Genomic DNA, 22,576 nt, shown 5'->3' with positions numbered 1-22,576 from the left:
GAACAAAACAAGTAAAGAACTGGCATCCATTTATTTTGTAAAGTTAGTGGAGGGGGCTGTTTGAGTTTCTTTTTAAAATGTTCTGCCATCCACCTGCACCTGTTTGGATCAGCAAGAATTCAAGTGAGCTGAAGCAGCTGGACCGGTGATTTCCTTTCAACAGCTTATATGCTGGAACACAGGCATAATAATTCTTTTTAAAAAAATGCAATATCACCAGCATCTGCAGGCACAGCACAAAATTACTGGTTATCATAGCAGATCAGAGCTGAGGGAAGGGTGAAGAGGAGACAACTACAGAAACAGATCAGGGCACAAGGAAGGGGGAGGAAGAAGAAGCAGTGCTGCATCAGCAGATTCAGAGCTCAGGGGTGGGAGAGAAATAAGTGGCAGCTCGGAGCACAGGAGGGAGAGAGGAAGCAGACCTGCAACACCAGCTCAGGGCACGAGAGAGAGAGAGAAAGCAGACCTGCAACTCCAGATCAGGGCACAGGAGAGAGAGAGAGAGAGAGGAAGCAGACCTGCAACACCAGCTCAGGGCACAGGAGAGAGAGAGAGAGGAAGCAGACCTGCAACACCAGCTCAGGGCACAGGAGAGAGAGAGAGAGGAAGCAGACCTGCAACACCAGCTCAGGGCACAGGAGAGAGAGAGAGGAAGCAGACCTGCAACACCAGCTCAGGGCACAGGAGAGAGAGAGAGGAAGCAGACCTGCAACACCAGCTCAGGGCACAGGAGAGAGAGAGAGAGAGAGAGGAAGCAGACCTGCAACACCAGCTCAGGGCACAGGAGAGAGGAGGCGGCAGCAGCAGCAGTTTGGGGGCACAAAAGACGAAGAGAAGACAGCTGCCGATCGGGGTACAGAGGGGAGAGAGGAAGCAGACCTGCAACACCAGCTCAGGGCACAGGAGAAAGAGAGAGAGAGAGAGAGAGAGAGGAAGCAGACCTGCAACACCAGATCAGGGCATAGGAGAGAGAGAAAGCAGACCTGCAACACCAGCTCAGGGCACAGGAGAAAGAGAGAGAGAGAGAGGAAGCAGACCTGCAACACCAGATCAGGGCACAGGAGAGAGAGAAAGCAGACCTGCAACACCAGATCAGGGCACAGGAGAGAGAGAGAGAGAGAGAGAGAGGAAGCAGACCTGCAACACCAGCTCAGGGCACAGGAGAAAGAGAGAGAGAGAGAGAGAGAGAGAGAGAGCAGACCTGCAACACCAGCTCAGGGCACAGGAGAGAGAGAGAGAGAGAGAGGAAGCAGACCTGCAACACCAGCTCAGGGCACAGGAGAGAGAGAGGAAGCAGACCTGCAACACCAGCTCAGGGCACAGGAGAGAGAGAGAGAGGAAGCAGACCTGCAACACCAGATCAGGGCACAGGAGAGAGAGAAAGCAGACCTGCAACACCAGATCAGGGCACAGGAGAGAGAGAGAGAGAGGAAGCAGACCTGCAACACCAGCTCAGGGCACAGGAGAGAGAGAGAGAGAGAGCAGACCTGCAACACCAGCTCAGGGCACAGGAGAGAGAGAGAGAGAGAGAGAGGAAGCAGACCTGCAACACCAGCTCAGGGCACAGGCGAGAGAGAGAGAGGAAGCAGACCTGCAACACCAGCTCAGGGCAGAGGGGAAAGGAAGTGCAGTGAGTGCAGCAGAGGATTAGGCACAGAAAGGTTGAAGAGATGGCTACAAAAGCACATCAGGCCTTGAGAAGGAGGCAGCCGCAATGACTGCTGATTGGGATGAGGAGGGGTTTTCTTGCATTGTGAAGACACAAAAAGCAAAACAGAAAAATATGAAAAATGCCTTTGTCCCCTGCGGAAACATACATGCTACCTGCCGCCCCCTCCTATCTTTGTGCTTCATATTTGGAACATGAAGCCCAATTTTGGAGGAACATGTAAGGATGCCTACAAGGGATCCTTACATGTTCCTCCAATCAAAATTGTACACCACTCAAATATCAGAGACAGGACATTCTCTACCACAGGTCCCTCCATCTGGAACGCCATGCCTCCGGACCTCAGGCAGGAAACTTGTCTTACAACTTTCAAAAAGAAACTAAAGACATGGCTGTTCTGCCATGCCTTCCCCACCACTAGCCCAACAGCCTGACCTAGAACTGTTTCATCACTTATGTAAATAAACAAACGCTAATTACGCTCACAAGTCATCATGAGGTCGGCTCCTTGCCTCCCTCCCATACTCCATTGTATATAATACTATATCTTGTTCTCCCTCTCTTTTTTTCCTACTCCCATAAGAACATAAGAAATTGCCTATACTGGGACAGACCAAGGGTCCATCAAGCCCAGCATCCTGTTTCCAACAGAGGCCAATCCAGGCCATAAGAACCTGGCAAGGACCCAAACACTAGGAAGATCCCATGCTACTGATGCAATTAATAGCAGTGGCTATTCCCTAAGTAAACTTGATTAATAGCAGGTAATGGACTTCTCCTCCAAGAACTTATCCAAACCTTTTTTGAACCCAGCTACACTAACTGTAGTTAAGTTAAGGCATCCTTGTTATACTGTAACTTTATGCTCCTTTAATTTATCTCTTGTTGACTGGTTGGTTATAGTTACTGCTTAGTTTGATGTAAACTGAGTTGATTTGATTTGTATCAAGAAAGTCGGTATATAAAAGCCTTTAATAAATAAATAAATATTTAAAAGGCAAAGAGATATCCAAACCTTGCATCAAAAATTTACATATGGAAGCAGATGTACTCTGTGCTGGGAGGGTTTTAAGTAGTAATAACTTTCAAGAGTCTTGAATTTATATGAGAAACCAAGAAAGTGACAAGGACCTGAAGGTACACTCAGGCTGCCCAATTTTATTTCCTGCTGCAAAGTCACAGATCCCTGCTGAGCTCAGGCTTCTTGACTTAGGTTTATGGGTTTGCTCTCACCAGCTCCACTGGGAGATATTTCCATGCATCCACCATCCTTATTCTTTATGCAAAGGCAGGGTCACCAATCCAGGCTCCATCTTTGTTTATTAAAGGCTTTTATATACCGACTTTCTTGATACAAATCAAATCAACTCGGTTTACATCGAACAAAGCAGTAACTATAAACAACCAATCAACAAGAGATAAATTAAAGGAGCATAAAGTTACATTATAACAAGGAAGCCTTAACTGGGAGTAGGAAAAAAAGAGAGGGAACAAGTTAAAGTACTAAATACAATGGAGTATGGGAGGGAGGCAAGGAGCCGACCTCATGATGACTTGTGTGCGTAATTAGCGTTTATTTATTTACATAAGTGATGGAACAGTTCTAGGTCAGGCTGTTGAGCTAGAGGCGGGGAAGGCATGGCAGAACAGCCATGTCTTTAGTTTCTTTTTGAAAGTTAGAAGACAGGTTTCCTGCCTGAGGTCCGGAGGCATGGTGTTCCAGATAGAGGGACCTGTGATAGAGAATGTCCTGTCTCTGATATTTGAGTGTTGTACAATTTTGATTGGAGGAACAAGTAAGGATCCCTTGTAGGCATCCCTTAAGGGTCTGGCCGTCGAGTGCAATTTGAGAGGGTGTAGAAGATCGAGTGGGGTCTGATGGTGAATATTTTTGTGGATAATTGTCAGTGATTTATGGAGAATCCTGAAGTTCACTGGGAGCCAGTGAAGATCTTTTAAAATGGGAGAGATATGCGCTCTCCGATTAGTATTCGTCAAAATTCTCGCCGCTGCATTTTGGAGGAGCTGGAGGGGTTTTGTGGTAGAAGCCGGGAGACCTTGCAAGATGGAATTGCAGTAGTCTATCTTGGAGAACAGAATGGCTTGGAGGACAGATCTGAAATCGTTATGGAAGAGGAGCGGTTTGAGTTTTTTTAAGTACTTGTAGCTTGTAGAAGCACTCCTTTGTGGTGTGTTTTATAAATTGCTTTAGGTTCAAGTGACTATCAATTATGACTCCAAGATCTCTAGCGTGGGATATTTGTATGTTAGATTGCAGTTGGTGATGGAAGGGACTGCCTTCTGGGGTAATTAGCAATAGTGCTGTCTTGGAAGTGTTGAGCACCAGGTTGAGGCTTGAAAGGTGATGGTCGATCGTTTGCAGGTGAGAGTTCCATAATTTGAGTGTTGAGTCCAGTGACTTGGATATGGGGTCTTGTGAGAGCTGAAGCTCAAGACTAAAAACTAAAGCTGTGAAGAGTCTTTGGCCACAGTGAATGGAGGCAGAATGAGTGAGCCACAGGGGTGGAGGAGGTGCCGTCCTTGGCCATGTGGTAGGGTTGCCAACTGGCTCTAGATTTACAGGACAGGTTGACCCAGTTATGGTTTTATCCCACTGCATGCTGGGACTTATTCCGATTTCCATATTGCATTCCCTAAGACATGCAGGGGAGTAAAACCAGGACCGGGTCAACTCCTCATTAAAATATGGAGCCAGCTGGCAACCTGATCATGTGGGTGACGAGGAAAGGAGGAGGAGCTGCCTTCAGCTCGGGATGGTGAAATGCCTGATCCTGGCAGCAGACACAGCAAATGAGAAACTGGGGATGGGGTGTAGCTTTAAGAGCGGATTGAGGAGGAAGTGTTAGTGATGGGGGACAGAGTGTGCATTTTGGTTATGGAAGGGGGGACAGAGAGAGTTCTGGTGATGGAGGACAGAGCGTGCATTTTGGTTATGGAAGGGGGGACAGAGAGAGTTTTGGTGATGTGGGGATTTAGAGAGAGTTTTGGTTATGGACGGTGGGGACAGAGAGAGTTCTGGTGATGGGGGACAGAGCGTGCATTTTGGTTATGGAAGGGGGGGCAGAGAGAGAGAGTTCTGGTGATGTGGGGATTTAGAGAGAGTTTTGGTTATGGAAGGTGGGGACAGAGAGAGAGTTCTGGTGATGGGGGACAGAGCGTGCATTTTGGATATGGAAGGGGGGACAGAGAGAGAGAGTTCTGGTGATGGGGGACAGAGCGTGCATTTTGGTTATGGCAGGTGGGGGACAGAGAGAGAGTGCTGGTGATGTGGGGATTTAGAGAGAGTGTTTTGGTTATGGAAGGGGGACAGAGAGAGAGTTCTGGTGATGGGGGACAAAGCGCGCATTTTGGTTATGGAAGGGACACAGAGAGAGAGTTCTGGTGATGGGGGATTTAGAGAGAGAGTGTTTTGGTTATGGAAGGGGGGACAGAGCGTGCATTTTGGTTATGGAAGGGGGGACAGAGAGAGAGTTCTGGTGATGTGGGGATTTAGAGAGAGTGTTTTGGTTATGGAAGGGGGGACAGAGAGAGAGTTCTGGTGATGGGGGACAGAACGCGCATTTTGGTTATGGAAGGGGGACAGAGAGAGAGTTCTGGTGATGTGGGGATTTTGAGAGAGTTTTGGTTATGGAAGGGGGGACAGAGAGAGAGTTCTGGTGATGGGGGACAGAGCGTGCATTTTGGTTATGGAAGGGGGGACAGAGAGAGAGTTCTGGTGATGGGGGACAGAGCGTGCATTTTGGTTATGGAAGGGGGGACAGAGCGTGCATTTTGGTTATGAAAGGGGGGACAGAACGTGCATTTTGGTTATGGAAGGGGGGACAGAGAGAGAGTTCTGGTGATGTGGGGATTTTGAGAGAGTTTTGGTTATGGAAGGTGGGGACAGAGAGAGAGTTCTGGTGATGGGGGACAGAGCGTGCATTTTGGTTATGGAAGGTGGGGACAGAGAGAGAGTTCTGGTGATGGGGGACAGAGCGTGCATTTTGGTTATGGAAGGTGGGGGACAGAGAGAGAGTGCTGGTGATGTGGGGATTTAGAGAGCGTGTTTTGGTTATGGAAGGGGGACAGAGAGAGTTCTGGTGATGGGGACAGAGCGTGCATTTTGGTTATGGAAGGGGGGGGCAGAGAGAGAGTGCTGGTGATGTGGGGATTTAGAGAGAGTTTTGGTTATGGAAGGTGGGGACAGAGAGAGAGTTCTGGTGATGGGGGACAGAGCGTGCATTTTGGTTATGGAAGGGGGGACAGAGAGAGAGTTCTAGTGATGGGGGGACAGAGCGTGCATTTTGGTTATGGAAGGTGGGGGACAGAGAGAGAGTGCTGGTGATGTGGGGATTTAGAGAGCGTGTTTTGGTTATGGAAGGGGGGACAGAGAGAGAGTGCTGGTGATGTGGGGATTTAGAGAGCGTGTTTTGGTTATGGAAGGGGGACAGAGAGAGTTCTGGTGATGGGGACAGAGCGTGCATTTTGGTTATGGAAGGGGGGGCAGAGAGAGAGTGCTGGTGATGTGGGGATTTAGAGAGAGTTTTGGTTATGGAAGGTGGGGACAGAGAGAGAGTTCTGGTGATGGGGGACAGAGCGTGCATTTTGGTTATGGAAGGGGGGACAGAGAGAGTTCTAGTGATGGGGGACAGAGCGTGCATTTTGGTTATGGAAGGTGGGGGACAGAGAGAGAGTGCTGGTGATGTGGGGATTTAGAGAGCGTGTTTTGGTTATGGAAGGGGGGACAGAGAGAGAGAGTGCTGGTGATGTGGGGATTTAGAGAGAGTGTTTTGGTTATGGAAGGGGGGACAGAGAGCGAGAGTTCTGTGATGAGGGATTTAGAGAGATTGCTTTGGTTATGGAAGGGGGGACAGAGAGTTCTGGTGATGTGGGTATTTAGAGAGAGTGTTTTGGTTATGGAAGGGGGGGACAGAGAGTTCTGGTGATGTGGGTATTTAGAGAGAGTGTTTTGGTTATGGAAGGGGGGGACAGAGAGTTCTGGTGATGGGGGTATTTAGAGAGAGTGTTTTGGTTATGGAAGGGGGGGACAGAGAGTTCTGGTGATGTGGGTATTTAGAGAGAATGTTTTGGTTATGGAAGGGGGGACAGAGAGCGAGAGTTCTGGTGATGGGGGATTTAGAGAGAGTGTTTTGGTTATGGAAGGTGGGGACAGAGAGAGAGAGTTCTGGTGATGTGGGTATTTAGAGAGAGTGCTTTGGAAGATGAGGTAGAGTGTGGCAATGATGGGGAATTGAGAGTGTGTCAATGGTGGGGGGGACGTGTGTGTGCTTCTGGGGAAGACAGGAGATTATGATGATAGCTGTGTATGTGATGGGAGGAAGAGGCAGGACCTGGTAATAGGCGGAATCTAAATTATTCTAAATTAATACATTTACATGAGTGTTCCGATTTACAATAGGGTTGCAGCTCTTGAAATATTTTGGACAAAGAAAAAAAAAAAGGGAAATGGCTCTTATTTCAAAGGTTGCAGACCTCTGTGCTAAGGGATATTAGTAAGAGAAAAGAAAAATGTTCCCTTTTGATGCTTCGACTCAATATTTCTCTGAACACAACGCAGAAACCTTGTATCAGAGCCAGGGCCCCCTGGCCTTCCACGATTCCCTGGCCAAGCCAACGGCTGTGTACCTGCTGCTCGCCGCAGAATTCCCCAAGTCCCAGGGCAATCCCCAGAAAATCACCAGAAGATGGGAAGGGGCACCGGCTGAGCTAGCAGTACAACCCCCCTCCCTCGCTGATCCATGCCTTGTGGCAATCCAGCAGGAAGAGGAGGAACGTGGATCAGGGTGAGGGAGAGGTTGAATGGTGAGAGGCTGTAAGAGGTGGAACTGGGAGACAGAAGGAGGAAGAGAGCCTGAAAAGAAGGGAGGTGAAGTCAGGCAAAAGGCACCTTTAGGAGGGAGAAAGACAGGCTGTAATGACAGAAGGTAAGAGAGGAGAAGAGAACAGAGTTATTAACAGGGGTTAATAAACATGTGGATAAAGGTGAACCGGTAGACGCGGTGTATTTGGATTTTCAGAAGGCATTTGACAAAGTTCCTCATGAGAGGCTTCTAGGAAAAGTAAAAAGTCATGGGATAGGAGGCGATGTCCTTTCGTGGATTGCAAACTGGCTAAAAGACAGGAAAGAGTAGGATTAAATGGGCAATTTTCTCAGTGGAAGGGAGTGGCCAGTGGAGTGCCTCAGGGATCTGTATTGGGACCCTTACTTTTCAATATATTTATAAATGATCTGGAAAGAAATAAGACGAGTGAGATAATCAAATTTGCAGATGATACAAAATTGTTCAGAGTAGTTAAATCACAAGCAGCCTGTGATAAATTGCAGGAAGACCTTGTAAGACTGGAAAATTGGGCATCCAAATGGCAGATGAAATTTAATGTGGACAAGTGCAAGGTGATGCATATAGGGAAAAATAACCCATGCTATAGTTACACAATGTTAGGTTCCATATTAGGTGCTACTGCCCAAGAAAGAGATCTAGGTGTCATAGTGGATAACACATTGAAATCGTCGGCTCAGTGTGCTGCGGCAGTCAAAAAAGCAAACAGAATGTTAGGAATTATTAGAAAGGGAATGGTGAATAAAACGGAAAATGTCATAATGCCTCTGTATCGCTCCATGGTGAGACCGCACCTTGAATACTGTGTACAATTCTGGTCGCTGCATCTAAAAAAAGATATAATTGCGATGGAGAAGGTACAGAGAAGGGCAACCAGTTAGGGCTGTTCAGCTTGGAGAAGAGACGGCTGAGGGGGGATATGATAGAGGTCTTTAAGATCATGAGAGGTCTTGAATGAGTAGATGTGACTCGGTTATTTACACTTTCGAATAATAGAAGGACTAGGGGGCATTCCATGAAGTTAGCAAGTAGCACATTTAAGACTAATCAGAGAAAAACATTTTTCACTCAACGCACAATAAAGCTCTGGAATTTGTTGCCAGAAGATGTGGTTAGTGCAGTTAGTGTAGCTGGGTTCAAAAAAGGTTTGGATAAGTTCTTGGAGGAGAAGACCATTAACTGCTATTAATTGCATCAGTAGCATGGGATCTTCTTGGTGTTTGGGTAATTGCCAGGTTCTTGTGGCCTGGTTTGGCCTCTGTTGGAAACAGGATGCTGGGCTTGATGGACCCTTGGTCCGACCCAGCATGGCAATTTCTTATGTAGTGAGGAAAGCAATGAAAAGTAAAAAACAGAAACAAAAAGGGAGAAAGGAACGAAAGACTAAAATATCTCCAGACATCAGAATGGTTGGAAAAACAGTTTTACATACCAAATAATGTCAATTCATGCCGTGATGCCACAGCTCTGCACAGTCAGCTGATGATTAACACTGGGGTACTATTAATATTAGTGGGTATCTGAGTAGCATTTTGTGGTCTCACACAAGTTTAAAATGTATTTCACCCTGGAAGGAGCAGGCTAACAATATCTTCCACTCATCGACTGGACCACTAGAGATGGCATACAAAGTCTTTTCAATTCATTATTTTATTGGTTTAATATTTATGCTTTTACTTCTATCTTTTAACAGCTAATATGTTTTTTTTGGTAATTTCCTTTTAATTTTTAGCTGTTTTATTCTTTTATGATTGATTGTAATTTCTCTACTGTCTATTTATTGAAGTGTTAACCGCTGTGAAGGCGGTTAACATTTGCTGAGACAATGGTATATAAAGCAGAGTTGCTTACCTTGTAATAGGTGTTTATCCCAGGACAGCAGGATGTAGTCCTCACATATGGGTGACATCGGTAATGGAGCCCTATACGGAAAAACTTCTGTCAAAGTTTCTATGAAACTTCTGACTGGCACCCAGAGTGCCTACTGGGTGTCTGGGTAAGTGTCTGGGTAAGCTCCTGGACCTGCTTCCAGAGATTACCTTGGTGCTGGTTCATGAAGAGTTGATAAGCAGCAATTCGAGATACCAACATAGATCCTTGAAATACCTTACGTCCTAAATTATCAAGGAATCTATTATTCTTTCCTGGTGGCATGGAGGAGTGAGTTTTCACTCTTTTTTCTGAGCGGACTCAACTACCACCAATTGGTGAGGTAGCTGAGCCTTTTGGAATCCAGGAATTGGTTGAACCAGGTACGTCGCATCTGATCTCTTGTTGACCGATGCAAGTGATCCAGGATGTTCCCACATTCGGTACATGAGTTCCTGTAGTACTTCATGCACTGGCACAGCCAAAATCTCCTTTGGAGGATCTACGAATTGTAGAACCTCCAGTGTTTTTTTGTCTGGAATCTATCTCTGACTGTAGTTGGAAAGGGATAGTCTCCGCCATGTCCTTTACAAAGCTGGAAAATGATAAGTCTTCCGGAAGAGACTTTCTACGGTCCTCGGGAGGTGATGGTTCAGAAAGCATATCTTCCTCTGAAGAGATATCTGTGTCAGTATCTGTACCTATATCCCTTGGGTGCAATACTGGCGGTGGCCTAGCAGGTATCAATGGTGGAACCTTTGGGATTGTTGGGAATAGAGGAGACTGTGGCTGGTGAAGCCTAGGAACTCCTGAAGGTCCTGGAATGGGTTCTTCGTCGATGTCTTGCGGCTTCCTGGACATGGCATTGATTAAAGTATCCAGTTTCTGCATCAGAGGTTGGAAAAAAGATACCTCTAAGGCTGGCATCGACGCCGGAATCGGAAGCGGTACCGATGGCATCGGGTGGCGGAATCGATGGTGACATCGGCATCGACGGTAACTGTTCCGATGGCAAAATCGGTGCCGATGGCTGTAATGGCATCATGTCTAGGAGTGCTTGTCGAACCGCTTGACGGATATATCCATCAAGTTCTGCCCGCATAGCTGATGGAATCAGAGCAGCTATGGGGGGAGGCGGTGATGGCGATGCCGGTACCTCCTCAGAGCCCTGAGGAGGTATGGTACCCTGCACCGGTATCGGTGGGGATCGCCCTGGAATCGTAGGCCTCGGAGACTCCATGCTCAGCCGAGGTTTCTTAGCGGAGGAGGCCGATTCCGTCGATGACGTGGCGGGCACCGGTTCGATGGCGTGCGGGCGTCAATGTCGATGCTTTTCTTTCAACTTCTCATTGCCCGATGTGGACGCCTTCGACGATGGCAAGGGGGAGGGAGTAGAAGCATCTCCGGCCTCACCTGGAAGTCGTTTAAGGATTACCTGACGTATCAACCCAGAGGGAGACGACTGGGCAGACATCGATGCTGTTGGGAGCAATTGAATCTTGAAAAGGTGCTCCATCTTCTCCATCCGGAGCCGACGTCCCTTCGATGTCATCTCGGCGCACAAATTACAGGACCTGACGTGTTTTTCGCCGAGGCAGAGCACACACTCCTGGTGCGGGTCCATTATGGACATATTTCTGGTATAGTTCGGGCATTTCTTAAAACCCGAGGCCATTTTAGTTGGACAGCCGTCGACGACTACGGCTTGGAAAAACGGTATGGAACAGACGAAAATGAAGAAGAAAAACTTACCGTGATGGTAAGGAAGGGAGACCTTTGCGGTAGGAAGTTTTTCTAACTTTTTCTAAAAGTTTTAAAGTGTAGTGAAAAATCACCACAGGACTCCAATTTAACCACGAGGCTAACGGCTCCGCGGAAAAAAGAAGACTGAAGGGAGACCCCTGTGGCAGAGAATATCATGGCATGCTGGGCATGCTCAGTAGGCACTCTGGGTGCCAGTCAAAAGTTTCATAGAAACCTTGACAGAAGTTTTTCCGTATAGGGCTCCATTACCGATGTCACCCATATGTGAGGACTAGCATCCTGCTTGTCCTGGGATAAATGACAATAAACCTTAAACCTTATTAGTTTCATCTTGTTTTCTAGTGCATTTTTTTCCGTTCACTTCATTTGTTTTGGCAGTTTTTGCAAGTACAGGGGGTTTTTTTTGCATAAAATCAAATTTTATGCTTGTAAAATATTTATGCATATAAACTACCCAAACAAATACATATACTTGCTGACTACAGAGAAGAGACTACCAGCATAATTATGTCACCGATTTCTACTAATATAATCAGTTTGACTTCTTGACCTATTAACTTTCGGCCTAATACAAAATAACCGACCGACATCCCTTCTTAAGCTAGGGGGTCAAGAATAAGGGGAAACACATCTTAGCATGGACCTTTAGGCTGCTTCATCAGACCCCCTGTGCTCTAAGTCAGTTCAAGAACCAGTCTGTGCTGCTATTAAAGACGTCTCGTGTAATGCCAACCTCCAGAAAAGCAAACTAGGTGCGGAATTTTATTGAAAACAAAATGAACACGTTGACTAGAGGAGGAATCCAGTCGCCCAGCTCCACCTGAGGGATAGCCCACAAAGCTGCCAAACACTTCGGGGAGCAACTATTCAATCTCCCTAGATTCCTCTTCTCTCTTTCTTCTTTTTTTTTTTTTTGTCAGACTGCAGGTTTGCACCTCTACCATCTGCTGGAGACAGAGAAATACTGAGGGACTGCAGGTGGCGCTCTCGGTTATGTAGCAGTCCCTCAAAGCTTTGTTCTCTGCCTCCATCTGCTGGTAGGAATGCATAAACCCACTTGTCTAGACTGATCTGGGTATCAATAGGAACCTGGTTTTCTTGCCCCATCTCTACGAGGTAAAAAGAGAGAGTGGGAGAGGAGAAGAGAGTAGAGTAAAGAAAGCAAGCAATGGAAAGGAAAACAATAAAATAAGGAAAACACAATAATGTAGACAAGAATGAAAGAAAAAAGAATTAAAAAAAACATCTCCAGACTGCACTGTTGCTCTAAACATCTAAAAGACTTTCACTATGGGAGGGGAATTGGGAGAAATGCAGAAAATCCCGGTAGCTGTGTAACAACCAGATGAGCAGGAATAAGGAAAATGTTTTTGCATTTGCAAACAAAAAGAAGAAATATAACTTTTACCTACTAAATAATTCCCATGTGCTGTACACTATGAACCAAAACCTCATCTTACATTCCAGACAGTTAAAGACAGAGCGACTGCACAGGCACCAGCTCCTAATTAGTGCGGGTTAACCAAAGCGTGCCTCTAACACAACATATCCCTGAGTAGCAATGACTGCTGACCCTGCAGGAGACACTCAAGAGCCCAAGCGTACCCACTCTCGGCTTTTCCGTGTTAGGATTCAGAACCAGTGGCCCAGGCAGCCCTGTGGGGCGGTGTGTCATGGCCTGCAAACTGTGCTTTGAGTTGTGCGCTCTCAAGGCTTATTTCCTTTGTACAGTACTCACACCAGTTTCAATTAGTTGATGAACAGGGAATCATTTTGAGCACTTATCCACAACAGGAATTAAGGATGGAATCAGACATTAAAATATTTTCAAAAAGGCATTAAAACATGGCTATTCAAACAAGCCTTCCAAGCGTTTTAACCTAATGATTAGATACCCCCTGTAATATAAATATTTAGTTGATTGTATTGTATCTGCTCTTACTGTTCTGCTTCTTTCCCTGTTTAAATTTTATGATTAATTAGTTTACTGTTTTGTTATTAGTCTATTATGAAAAGGAAAATTAGTTTCTTACCTGATAATTTTCGTTCCTGTAGTACCAAGGATCAGTCCAGGACACCTGGGTTGTGACTCCGCACCAGTAGATGGAGACAGACTAAAACTTGTGGGCGGAGCCATATATGCCCCTGTGCCAGTCACAGCCCCTCAGTCATACGTAATGTCAAAGTAGAAACACAACCAGAGAACTAAACTCGCTATAAACCGCTTAAAAACTGGGGAAAGAAAAAACACCCCTCCTGGAAACGGACTCTCCAACCGAGAGAGCTAAACAAGCGGAACAGAATAATTCAGAACAAAGAGCGGACTCTCCATTACTTCAGCGCAGCACTGCGGGCGGGATCCTGGACTGATCCTTGGTACTACAGGAACGAAAATTATCAGGTAAGAAACTAATTTTCCTTTCCCTGTACGTACCAGGATCAGTCCAGGACACCTGGGATGTACCAGAGCAAACCTACCGAGGGTGGGAAGCAGAGAGTCCCGCTCGGAGTACCCTCTCTCCAAACCCCCGGAACCGGTAGCCCGGACATCCAACCGGTAATGCCTGATAAAGGTATGCAACGTCTGCCAGGTAGCCGCCCTGCAAATTTCCTGAGGCGACACCTGCGAAGCTTCCGCCCAGGACGCCGATTGAGAACGAGTCGAGAACGAGTCGAGTGAGCCTTCAGGCCCACGGGAAGTGGTTTTCCCCGCATCAAGTAAGCCGAACCAATGGCCTCCTTGAGCCAACGGGCGATCGTTGTGCGTGACGCTGCTGCCCCTGTCTTTGGACCAGAGAACAGGACAAACAGATGATCTGTGACCCGAAAAGGATTAGTAACCTCCAGATAGGGAAGGAGGGATCTCCGCACGTCAAGCTTCCGGAATTCCCTTTCTTCTGGAACGGAGAACTCTCTTCCCACAAAAGCTGGCAACTCCACCGATTGATTCACGTGAAAAGACGACACAACTTTCGGAAGAAAGGAGGGAACCGTCCGCAAAGAAACTCCGGAATCCGAAATACGCAAGAAAGGTTCTCTACAGGACAGGGCCTGTAACTCGGAAACACGCCGTGCCGAGGCAATCGCCACCAAGAACGCCGTTTTTAAAGTGAGATCCTTAAGAGTTGCGCGTTTCAAGGGCTCAAACGGCGCCGTGCAGAGAGCGGAGAGAACCCAATTGAGGTTCCAAGCCGGACAAGGGAGACGCAATGGAGGATGAAGGTGCTTAGCACCCCGAAGGAAACGAGAAATGTCCGGATGAAGTGCCAGGGACGTACCACGGACCTTACCTCGCAAACAACCAAGCGCCGCCACTTGGACCCGTAGCGAACTGCACGCCAGACCCTTGGCCAAACCTGCCTGGAGGAACGCCAGAATGTCGGAGAAGGAAGCCGAAGTGGGGTCGAACCCCACGCTGCACGCACCATTCCTCAAAGACCACCCAGACACGGACATACGCCAGAGACGTTGACTGCTTCCTGGAACGCAGCAGCATGGCTACCACCGCATCTGAGTAACCTTTCCACTTCAGCCGACTCCTCAAGCCATGCCGCGAGATAGAAGTGATCCGTATCCTCCAAACAGCCGGGGCCCTGATGGAGCAGGCCCGCCATTCCTTGGAGCCGAAAGGGCGCCGATACCGCCAGCTGGGCGAGGTCTGCGAACCACGGCCGGCGCGGCCACTCCGGTGCCACCAAGATCACCTTGGCTGGGTGCAATTCTATGTGCCGTAGAATCTTGCCGAACATCGGCCACGGGGGAAACACGTAGAGCAGCACATCCGTCGGCCAGGGAGCACCAACGCATCGACGCCTTCTGCCCCCCCGTCCTCGAAGTCGACTGTAAAATCGCGGGGCCTTCGTGTCGTGCCACGTGGCCATGAGATCCATGTGGGGCACCCCCCCACGTTTTGCAAATGAGCAGAAATGCTTCGGCCACAACTCCCACTCTCCGGAATCCAGGCGATGACGGCCGAGAAAAATCCGCCTGCACGTTGTCAACTCCCGCAATGTGAGACGCTGCTATGTTGCTGAGATGTAGCTCCGACCAGGCCATCAAGCACTGAGCTTCCTCCGCCACCTGGGGGCTCCTTGTCCCGCCCTGGCGGTTGATGTATGCCACAGTGGTCACAGTGTCCGACAACACTCGAACTGCCTTCCCCCGCAGCAACGGCAGGAAGGCTTGCAGGCAGGGCCAGACGGACCGCTCCGGTCTCTAGGCGATGGCCAGACCCCTGGGCTGGCGACACGGACCATAGGCCTTGGACTGCGCTCCCCACGCAGACCGCTCCCCAACCGGAAAGGCTGGCATCCGTGGTCACCACTGTCCAGTTGGGCACCCGAAAGAGACCCCAGACGACAGATGCTTGGGATCCAGCCACCAGAGCAGGCTGGACCTCGCGTGTTCCGTGAGCGGAAGCGGTAGATGGAATTCCTCCGAGACCGGCTTCCAGCAGGATAGAAAGTAGGACTGTAATGGTCGCAGATGAGCGAATGCCCAGGGAATCAGCGCCAGCGTTGAAGCCATAGGCCCTAGGACCATAAAGTAATCGCAGACCCGCGGTTGGCGGAGAGACAATAGGCGTCGTACTTGAGCTTGCAGTTTGCACACCCGTTCGTGCGACAGGAACACCTTGCCCAGCTTTGTGTCGAAAAGAGCTCCCAGATATTCCAAGGTCTGCGCGGGTGTCAGATGACTCTTGCTGCAGTTGATCACCCATCCTAGGGACTGCAGAAGGTGGAGGACCCTGGCTACCGCCATCCGACCCGAGCCTCGGACGTCGCCCGAATCAACCAAACGTCCAGGTAAGAATGGACCAAGAGACCTTCTCGGCGCAGCTACGCCGCCACCACTACCATCAGCTTCGTGCATGTACGTGGGGCCGTCGCGAGCCCGAAGGGGAGCGCTCGGAACTGGTACTGCCGCCCTAGTATGCAGAACCTGAGGACGCGTTGGAATGACGGATGAATGCCGATGTGAAGATATGCCTCCGTGAGATCCAGGGAGGCCAGGAACTTGGAGGCCAGGAACTCGCCGGGCCTTACCGCAGCGATGACTGAACGAATCGTCTCCATTTTGAAGTGAGGAATGCGAAGGCATCGACTTATCCCTTTGAGATCCAGAATCAGTGTGGACGTGCCGTCTTTCTTCGGGACGATGAAGTAGATGGAGTAACGGCCCTTGCCGTGTCGGCTGACCGGGACTGGGGAAAAAAACCTCCCAAGCCGTCTAAGCGTCGGATGGTGTCGAGCACAGCAGCAGTCTTCTCGGGGCCTTGCAGGGCGAGATAAGGAACTTGTCCGCTGAAGTACGAGCACAATCTAACGCGTAGCCGTGTCCTATCACATTGAGGACCGACTGGTCTGACGTTATGCCGGCCCAGTCCTCGAAAAATGACAACAACAGCGCCCTGACGTTAGGAACGGCGTGTTGAGGCTGCGGCAAGAGATGGACCGACCACATTTCGCTGCGAAGCCTTGGCCCCTGTGATCGCCAGGGCTCCCCTCAGTGGCCAGAAGCTGATGGGCTCATCCCAAGCCAGCCCGAAGTGCAAAATCACTCCAGACTGCGGCCCAAGCCCCGGGCGGAAGCCCCAAAGGCCTTCTTCAATTGCACCTCCAAATGTCAATCCTAGAGATCCCATAAGTCCGCGGTATCCCGCATCGGGATGGGAGTGCGCTTCGGGGCTGCTGACGTGGAAGAGTCCACCTTAGGGACCCGCAACACCTCCAAGGCCTCCTCGTGCAGAGGGTGAAACTTGTCCATTGCCGGGGGAACCTTCAGCCCCAAGTCCAGGATGTCCCTGTCCCAATGCCGCAGGTCCATAGTCAAGAGCGGGACCGGGAAGGTGGTAGAGGGCCACACAGACCTGACCCACCCTGAATCCACGGAGCCTCCTCTAGCCTCCCCCGGAGGCGCGAGATCCCTAACTTTTCTAGAATGACGGGGAGGAGAACAGCTGGACAACCCTGGGAACTGGTAACTGCCCCTTCGGACGTCCGGTGCTAATGCCTGGCTCTGGGCGAAGGGTGCCTGTCACTCTCTGCCCCCCTCGGGGGCGGGGACGAGTTCTCCGAGCCCTCCTGAGCCGAGGACGAGACCGAGGACTCCCAAACGTCCCGAGGTGGAATGGTCCTCAAAACCTTTTAACTCGCGGCCCTCCGGCCGGGGCCCACCGATTGCCGTTCCTGAGGCCTAGAAAACGGCGCTACGAGACCCCCAGCCGTTTAAACCGCTGAACGTTTGCGCGCCCTATGGGCCCCAAAGGCCCCGCGCATGCCCAACGACTCCTGCCCCCTTTCCCGAGGGACCCGCGGGAACTGAGGGACGCAGAGGGAACCGTTGAGGAGAAGTGGAGGCGACGATTTCTGCCCCCCCCCCCGAAGTTTCCCGCCGCTATCGGGACCGCTGCCGACCAGGGCGGCCAAAACGACTGCCCCTGCCGCGATCGGGACGCTGCCGCCGCGATTGGGACCGCTGTAGACCGTGGCGGCAAAATGGCTACCCGAGCCGCGATTGGGACCGCTGCCGACTGCAGCGGCAAAATGGCTACCCTTACCGCCTCAGGGTCCTTGCGTGTCGCGATCGGGACCGCTGCCAACTGCAGCAGCAACAAATGCCGGTCAAGCCGTCCCAGTTCCACAGCACCAGGCGAATGACCCGCCGAGCCGACCGCCGAAGGAGGGGCCACCCGCCGCTCAGGCGCCCGTGTCCCGCGCCATTTTGCGGCCGCCGAAGGGGGCCTCCCGCTTCTCAGGCGCCAGCCGCGGCCAAAATGGCCGCCACTGCCGCACGGAGCGGGAAGAGCTCTTGAGGCCTTTCTTTCGCGCCCCCTCCCCGCGCGGCGGCGATCGCGCGGGTCACGAACGAGCCCCCCCCCCGAGGCGCCACGGACGATCCCTCACCGTCTGGGAAGCAGCGCGCGCGCCGAACCGCCGGCCCGGCAACCGAGCCACAAGTCAAGCCGGCGAAAGAAAAGGCGCGAAACGGGGACCAAGGACCGCCGTAGGGAAGAGACACCTCCAATAAAATGCAGCGAACGGCCGACCCCCCCCCCCACCAGCAGCGCCCCCACCGGAGAGCGGCGACGCTACGAGAGAGAGAGAGAGCCGGCACAAATAAAACAAACCCCTTTTTTTTTTTTTTTTTTTACAACAAACAAACCTGTCGCTGTCCACAGTCCTGGAGCCCTAATCCAACAGGGGGAGTGAACCGGGCTCCCCGGTGTCACCCCTGACGCTGCTACTAAGAAAGCCGGGTCCTCGACCCTAGCAGCGGCCTCAACCAGGGGGGGTAGTCCCCTCAGGACCTCACAACCCCCCTGGGAGGCAGGGCGGACGGAACGTCAGTGACAATTTGGTAAACAGAAAAATTCAAAATTCAAAATTAAAGCACCCTAGCGAAACTGGCCTAAAACCCAAGAAAAAAGAACCGACCCTGACGGAGTACCAAAACCAGGGCAGGAAGGAGCTGTGACCGCACCTGCACCATCTACTGGAGACAGAGTAAGACTGAGGGGCTGTGACTGGCACAGGGGCTTATATGGCTCCGCCCACAAGTTTTAATCTGTCTCCATCTACTGGTGCGGAGTCACAACCCAGGTGTCCTGGACTGATCCTGGTACGTACAGGGAACTTTGTATTTTCCTCTTTTCATTTTGGAAATGCAAGTATTTTTAAATTCATATTTGTTAACTAATGTAAACCGATTTGTTATATTCTCATGAAACATTGGTATATACAGATTAATATATAAATAAGATCTCTTAGCTGTAAGCCTTGGATGGTCATACTGCTGAATAAATACAATCTTTTATCCACTTAGTGTCAACCATTAAATCCGGCATTATGTAATTTATCCTGACCAAGTCTGGGGCACAGGAAATGTCCAAATAAGGCGGCAAACCTAGAATCTCCTGAAAAACATTAAGGAAATGGTGCCAAATCAGAGAATGAGGCACTTGCAACTCACCGATATGAATGTAGCCATTCTTGTATAATCTGTTAAGAACTAGAGTTAAAATAAGTCCAATGTTGCGGGAGTTATAATACGTCAGATAAATAATCCACCCGCAAGACAAGATGGTAGCTGCAGAGAGAGAGAGAGAGAGAGTGAAAAAAATTCAGTATGCTTTATTTTCAAATGTTGCCAAAATATTCCAGCACCATAGTTATATCTTTCCCTGAACCTGAGACAAGAACCTTGCCTACCCACGTTCAGAAAAAGGCTTAAGACTTGGCTGTTTAAGCAAGCCTTCCCAGACTCCAACTGAATGACAGCAACATCTTCTAAGAGACTTCACAATATAATGTAAATATGTAAATATTTAATCCTTAACTTCTCAATTATCTTGCTCTAATTCTCTCCACAGTTAGATCAACCCTGTTTTAATGTAACTTTATGCCCTTTGCACTTGTTTAATGTTCTTTTTTGACTCACACCCCCTGTTATCTGTAAACCAGCATGATGTGATTTTTAATCACGAATGCCGGTATAGAAAAACTCTAAATAAATAAATAAAATAAATAAAATATCTAAAAGGAAAACATTTCACAAAGAAAATGCCATGAGAGGAAACTGAAAGTAAAGCCAGGGCACAGAATATTTCCTTCAAAGCTTTCTTTGCACATTTCTTTCACTCTGTAACAGAACACATCCCGAAACGTTTCACTTCAATATGCATAACAATAATGTTCTGATTATTACTTCACAAACAGCTTAGTGCTGTGCATGGCTTCCTAAGGTGCAACGTACACACGGTCTTCACAGCTATCCAAGCTTTGTATGTAGTTCTGGACACCTTTTATAGCAGAAAAGAGCAATTATCAGAGGCTGCGTTCCTCTGTTCCCCGCGCCTTCCCTTCCCCAGCACCCAATTAGAAAGCAACCGGAAGGAAAAAAGGAATGGCTTGGTCTGAGCTGCGTGGGTGGCCTTTTCCTTCTCATGGAGCGGCGGGGTGAGGAATCCCAGGGGGTTCCCCTCTATTTACAGAAGTCTGAATGCTATGTAGTAGGTCCTGCTCCGGGAATGTAAAAGGGTTGAACGATCCTGTTAAGAAGAAAATACCAGACGGCATTCTCTAAGGAATCCACTTGGAGTAACCTGCATGGAACCATTTATCCTGACCAAGTCATGCTGTTATTTGTTTACTTACTGTATAACCTGTTGTATGTAAAGCCTGTTGCTAATTTATTGTTTACTGTAAACCGAGGTGATGTATAACTATACGTACCGCGGTATATAAGAATCTCTAAATAAATAAATAAATAAATAAATGGACCGGCAGATGCTCCCCTAAAAAAAAAAAAACTCGCTGGGCAACTGGATGGACCATTTTGGTCTTCACCTGCCGTGATTTCCTATCGGGGCGTGAGCATTTCTCCACATCTGCAGGCACAGAGTAGAAAAGGGGGAGCAGGCAGACTCATTACTGAATGGGTCAGTTCCCGTACAGGAAGCAGGGCAGAGGATCCTGAGGGTCAATATGTTCTGATCCAGAATGATTTACAAGCAAAGGGGTCTTTACTCAAACGGCCACTGAGCGGCCAAGATAACCAAACAACTTTTCCTGATTATCTGTAAGTGAATTTTCAGCTGAGCCTAGCTTTTTAGCTAAAAATCTGAGTGGCGACATTTAATGTGGCCAAGTTCCCCGGCTGAAACTGAAAACAGTGCGTTAGAGGTGAACGGAGCCATGGGGCTGCTGAAGCATAGGAAATGCTGCACTTGACTGTGGAGAAATCCATGCGTGCCGTGTCAAGCCCACTCATCCGACCTACTTATACGACACAGTGAACCTGCACATCTTCAAAGAAGTCCTTCAGGCTGATGTGAAAAGGTACTACTGAGCTGCTGTGGGCCCAGCAGAAAGCAGAGCAAAGCTTTCCACGTAAGCCTGGAGGGATCCTTCGTGCCGGCACAAGGCAGAATTGTGCGACTCGGTGCGATTCCGTTGCACTTCCACGTGTCACACAGCCGGCTGACAGAATGGCCCACAGGCGGTGCGCCTCACCAAAGCTGCCCAGTCATACTCCTTAGATTAGGACAGTTAGCCGGCAAGACGGGTCTCTCTCTCCCTGGCCTGAAGGACTGCTCAGAGAGCCTCTGCTTTCTAAGCTGCTTACCAAACTAGAATCAACAACAAGCCAGCAGCAAGCAAGCACGGAGCTACAAACGCAAGGGCTGCACGTTTTAAGAAGAAAACCCGTGAGCCGTAGCGTCCATTGTCAAGGCTTCAACCCTGGCACCACTGCTCACCTTTCAAGCCTGGGCTAATTCAAGCCCTTTATCTTCACACACATCTTTCTGTGAAAAGACAAATCTTCCTCTTATGCATGCTCTCAGCATCAACGGTCTGTTTTAATGTATAAAAACCTGTTTTTAATTACCCGTTGTATGGTATTTTTACTGAAGCACTACCTTCAAAAAATAAAATCATATATTGACTTCTTTCCTCAAATAAAACGCTGTTTAGCTTTGACTTTTCACTGGTAGCACAAAGCCTGTTACATTCAGGTACAGGAGGGCTTACAATCCAAGGGTCTCCCTTTACAAAGGCTATTTATTCTGAGGCTATGGGAAAACTAACGCAGTAACTCAGGCCCTAAGCCTGTACCTGAGGCAAGGGAGCATGAAGTGAGTCAGCCCAGGCTCACTGGCAGCAGCATGAGGATTAAGCCCTAGCTCTGGGCCTGCTGCTCCAACCAGCAGGGTAACTCCTAGAGTATGCTATTCCCAGTTTCTCTTTTTATTTATTTATTTATTTTTAGATTTTTATATACCGGTGTTCCTATATGAAATAAAGATCACATCGGTTTACATTGAAACAGAACATGAAAATTGCCAAAAGGCATTACATAGAACAAGGTTATGAAACTTGGAACAGTGTACATAAGTTCAAAATTTAACAATAACGTTGTAACATTGATGACCAAAAGATAAAGGAGAAAAAAAAAAAAAAAAAAGACTTTTTACATACGTAGACAGGCATAACTGATAACACTCTTCCTAATGTGACTTACATCAGTTTTAATATGAGAAACATGACTCAGCCGCATTTATAAAGCTGGATCTATAATTGGCAGTTGACCCTAGGCTAACTGAATGAATCGTCACACATTCCCTGCTGTGGCACTGTGCTTGAATCTCTGTGATAGCTTTGAAAAATACAATATTATACATACGTTTCTTGTGCTAACGGGCATCTGTGACACATAAAATGCAATATAGTCCACTTACCAACCAGCAGCCAAACAACATTTGAGTTATGCTCTATAAGGAAGTCCTCCAATTGTGTGATACTAGGGACAAAGCTATCATTCCTTTTGGGATCCATCACTCCAGGTTTGTTTTATCAGCATCTGAAGGACTGGAATAGAAAGAGGTCAAAAGAAAATATACAATGCAAGG

At 48.7% G+C, this 22,576-nt stretch overlaps 1 protein-coding gene across 1 annotated transcript in view; it reads right to left on the bottom strand.

Moving 5' to 3' along the window:
* The window catches only part of KIAA1109 (KIAA1109 ortholog), a 590,259-nt gene that overhangs the window by 560,930 nt on the left and 6,753 nt on the right, over positions 1-22,576 (bottom strand). Inside the window, 2 exon segments of the mRNA XM_029584454.1 lie at positions 19,138-19,254; positions 22,406-22,535. Coding sequence (XP_029440314.1) covers positions 19,138-19,254; positions 22,406-22,502 — 214 coding nt within the window. The 5' untranslated portion in view covers positions 22,503-22,535.

This window comes from Rhinatrema bivittatum, chromosome 1 (genome assembly GCF_901001135.1).
Source record: "Rhinatrema bivittatum chromosome 1, aRhiBiv1.1, whole genome shotgun sequence".
Lineage (NCBI taxonomy): Eukaryota > Metazoa > Chordata > Amphibia > Gymnophiona > Rhinatrematidae > Rhinatrema > Rhinatrema bivittatum.
This window is presented reverse-complemented; position numbering and strand designations above follow the sequence as displayed.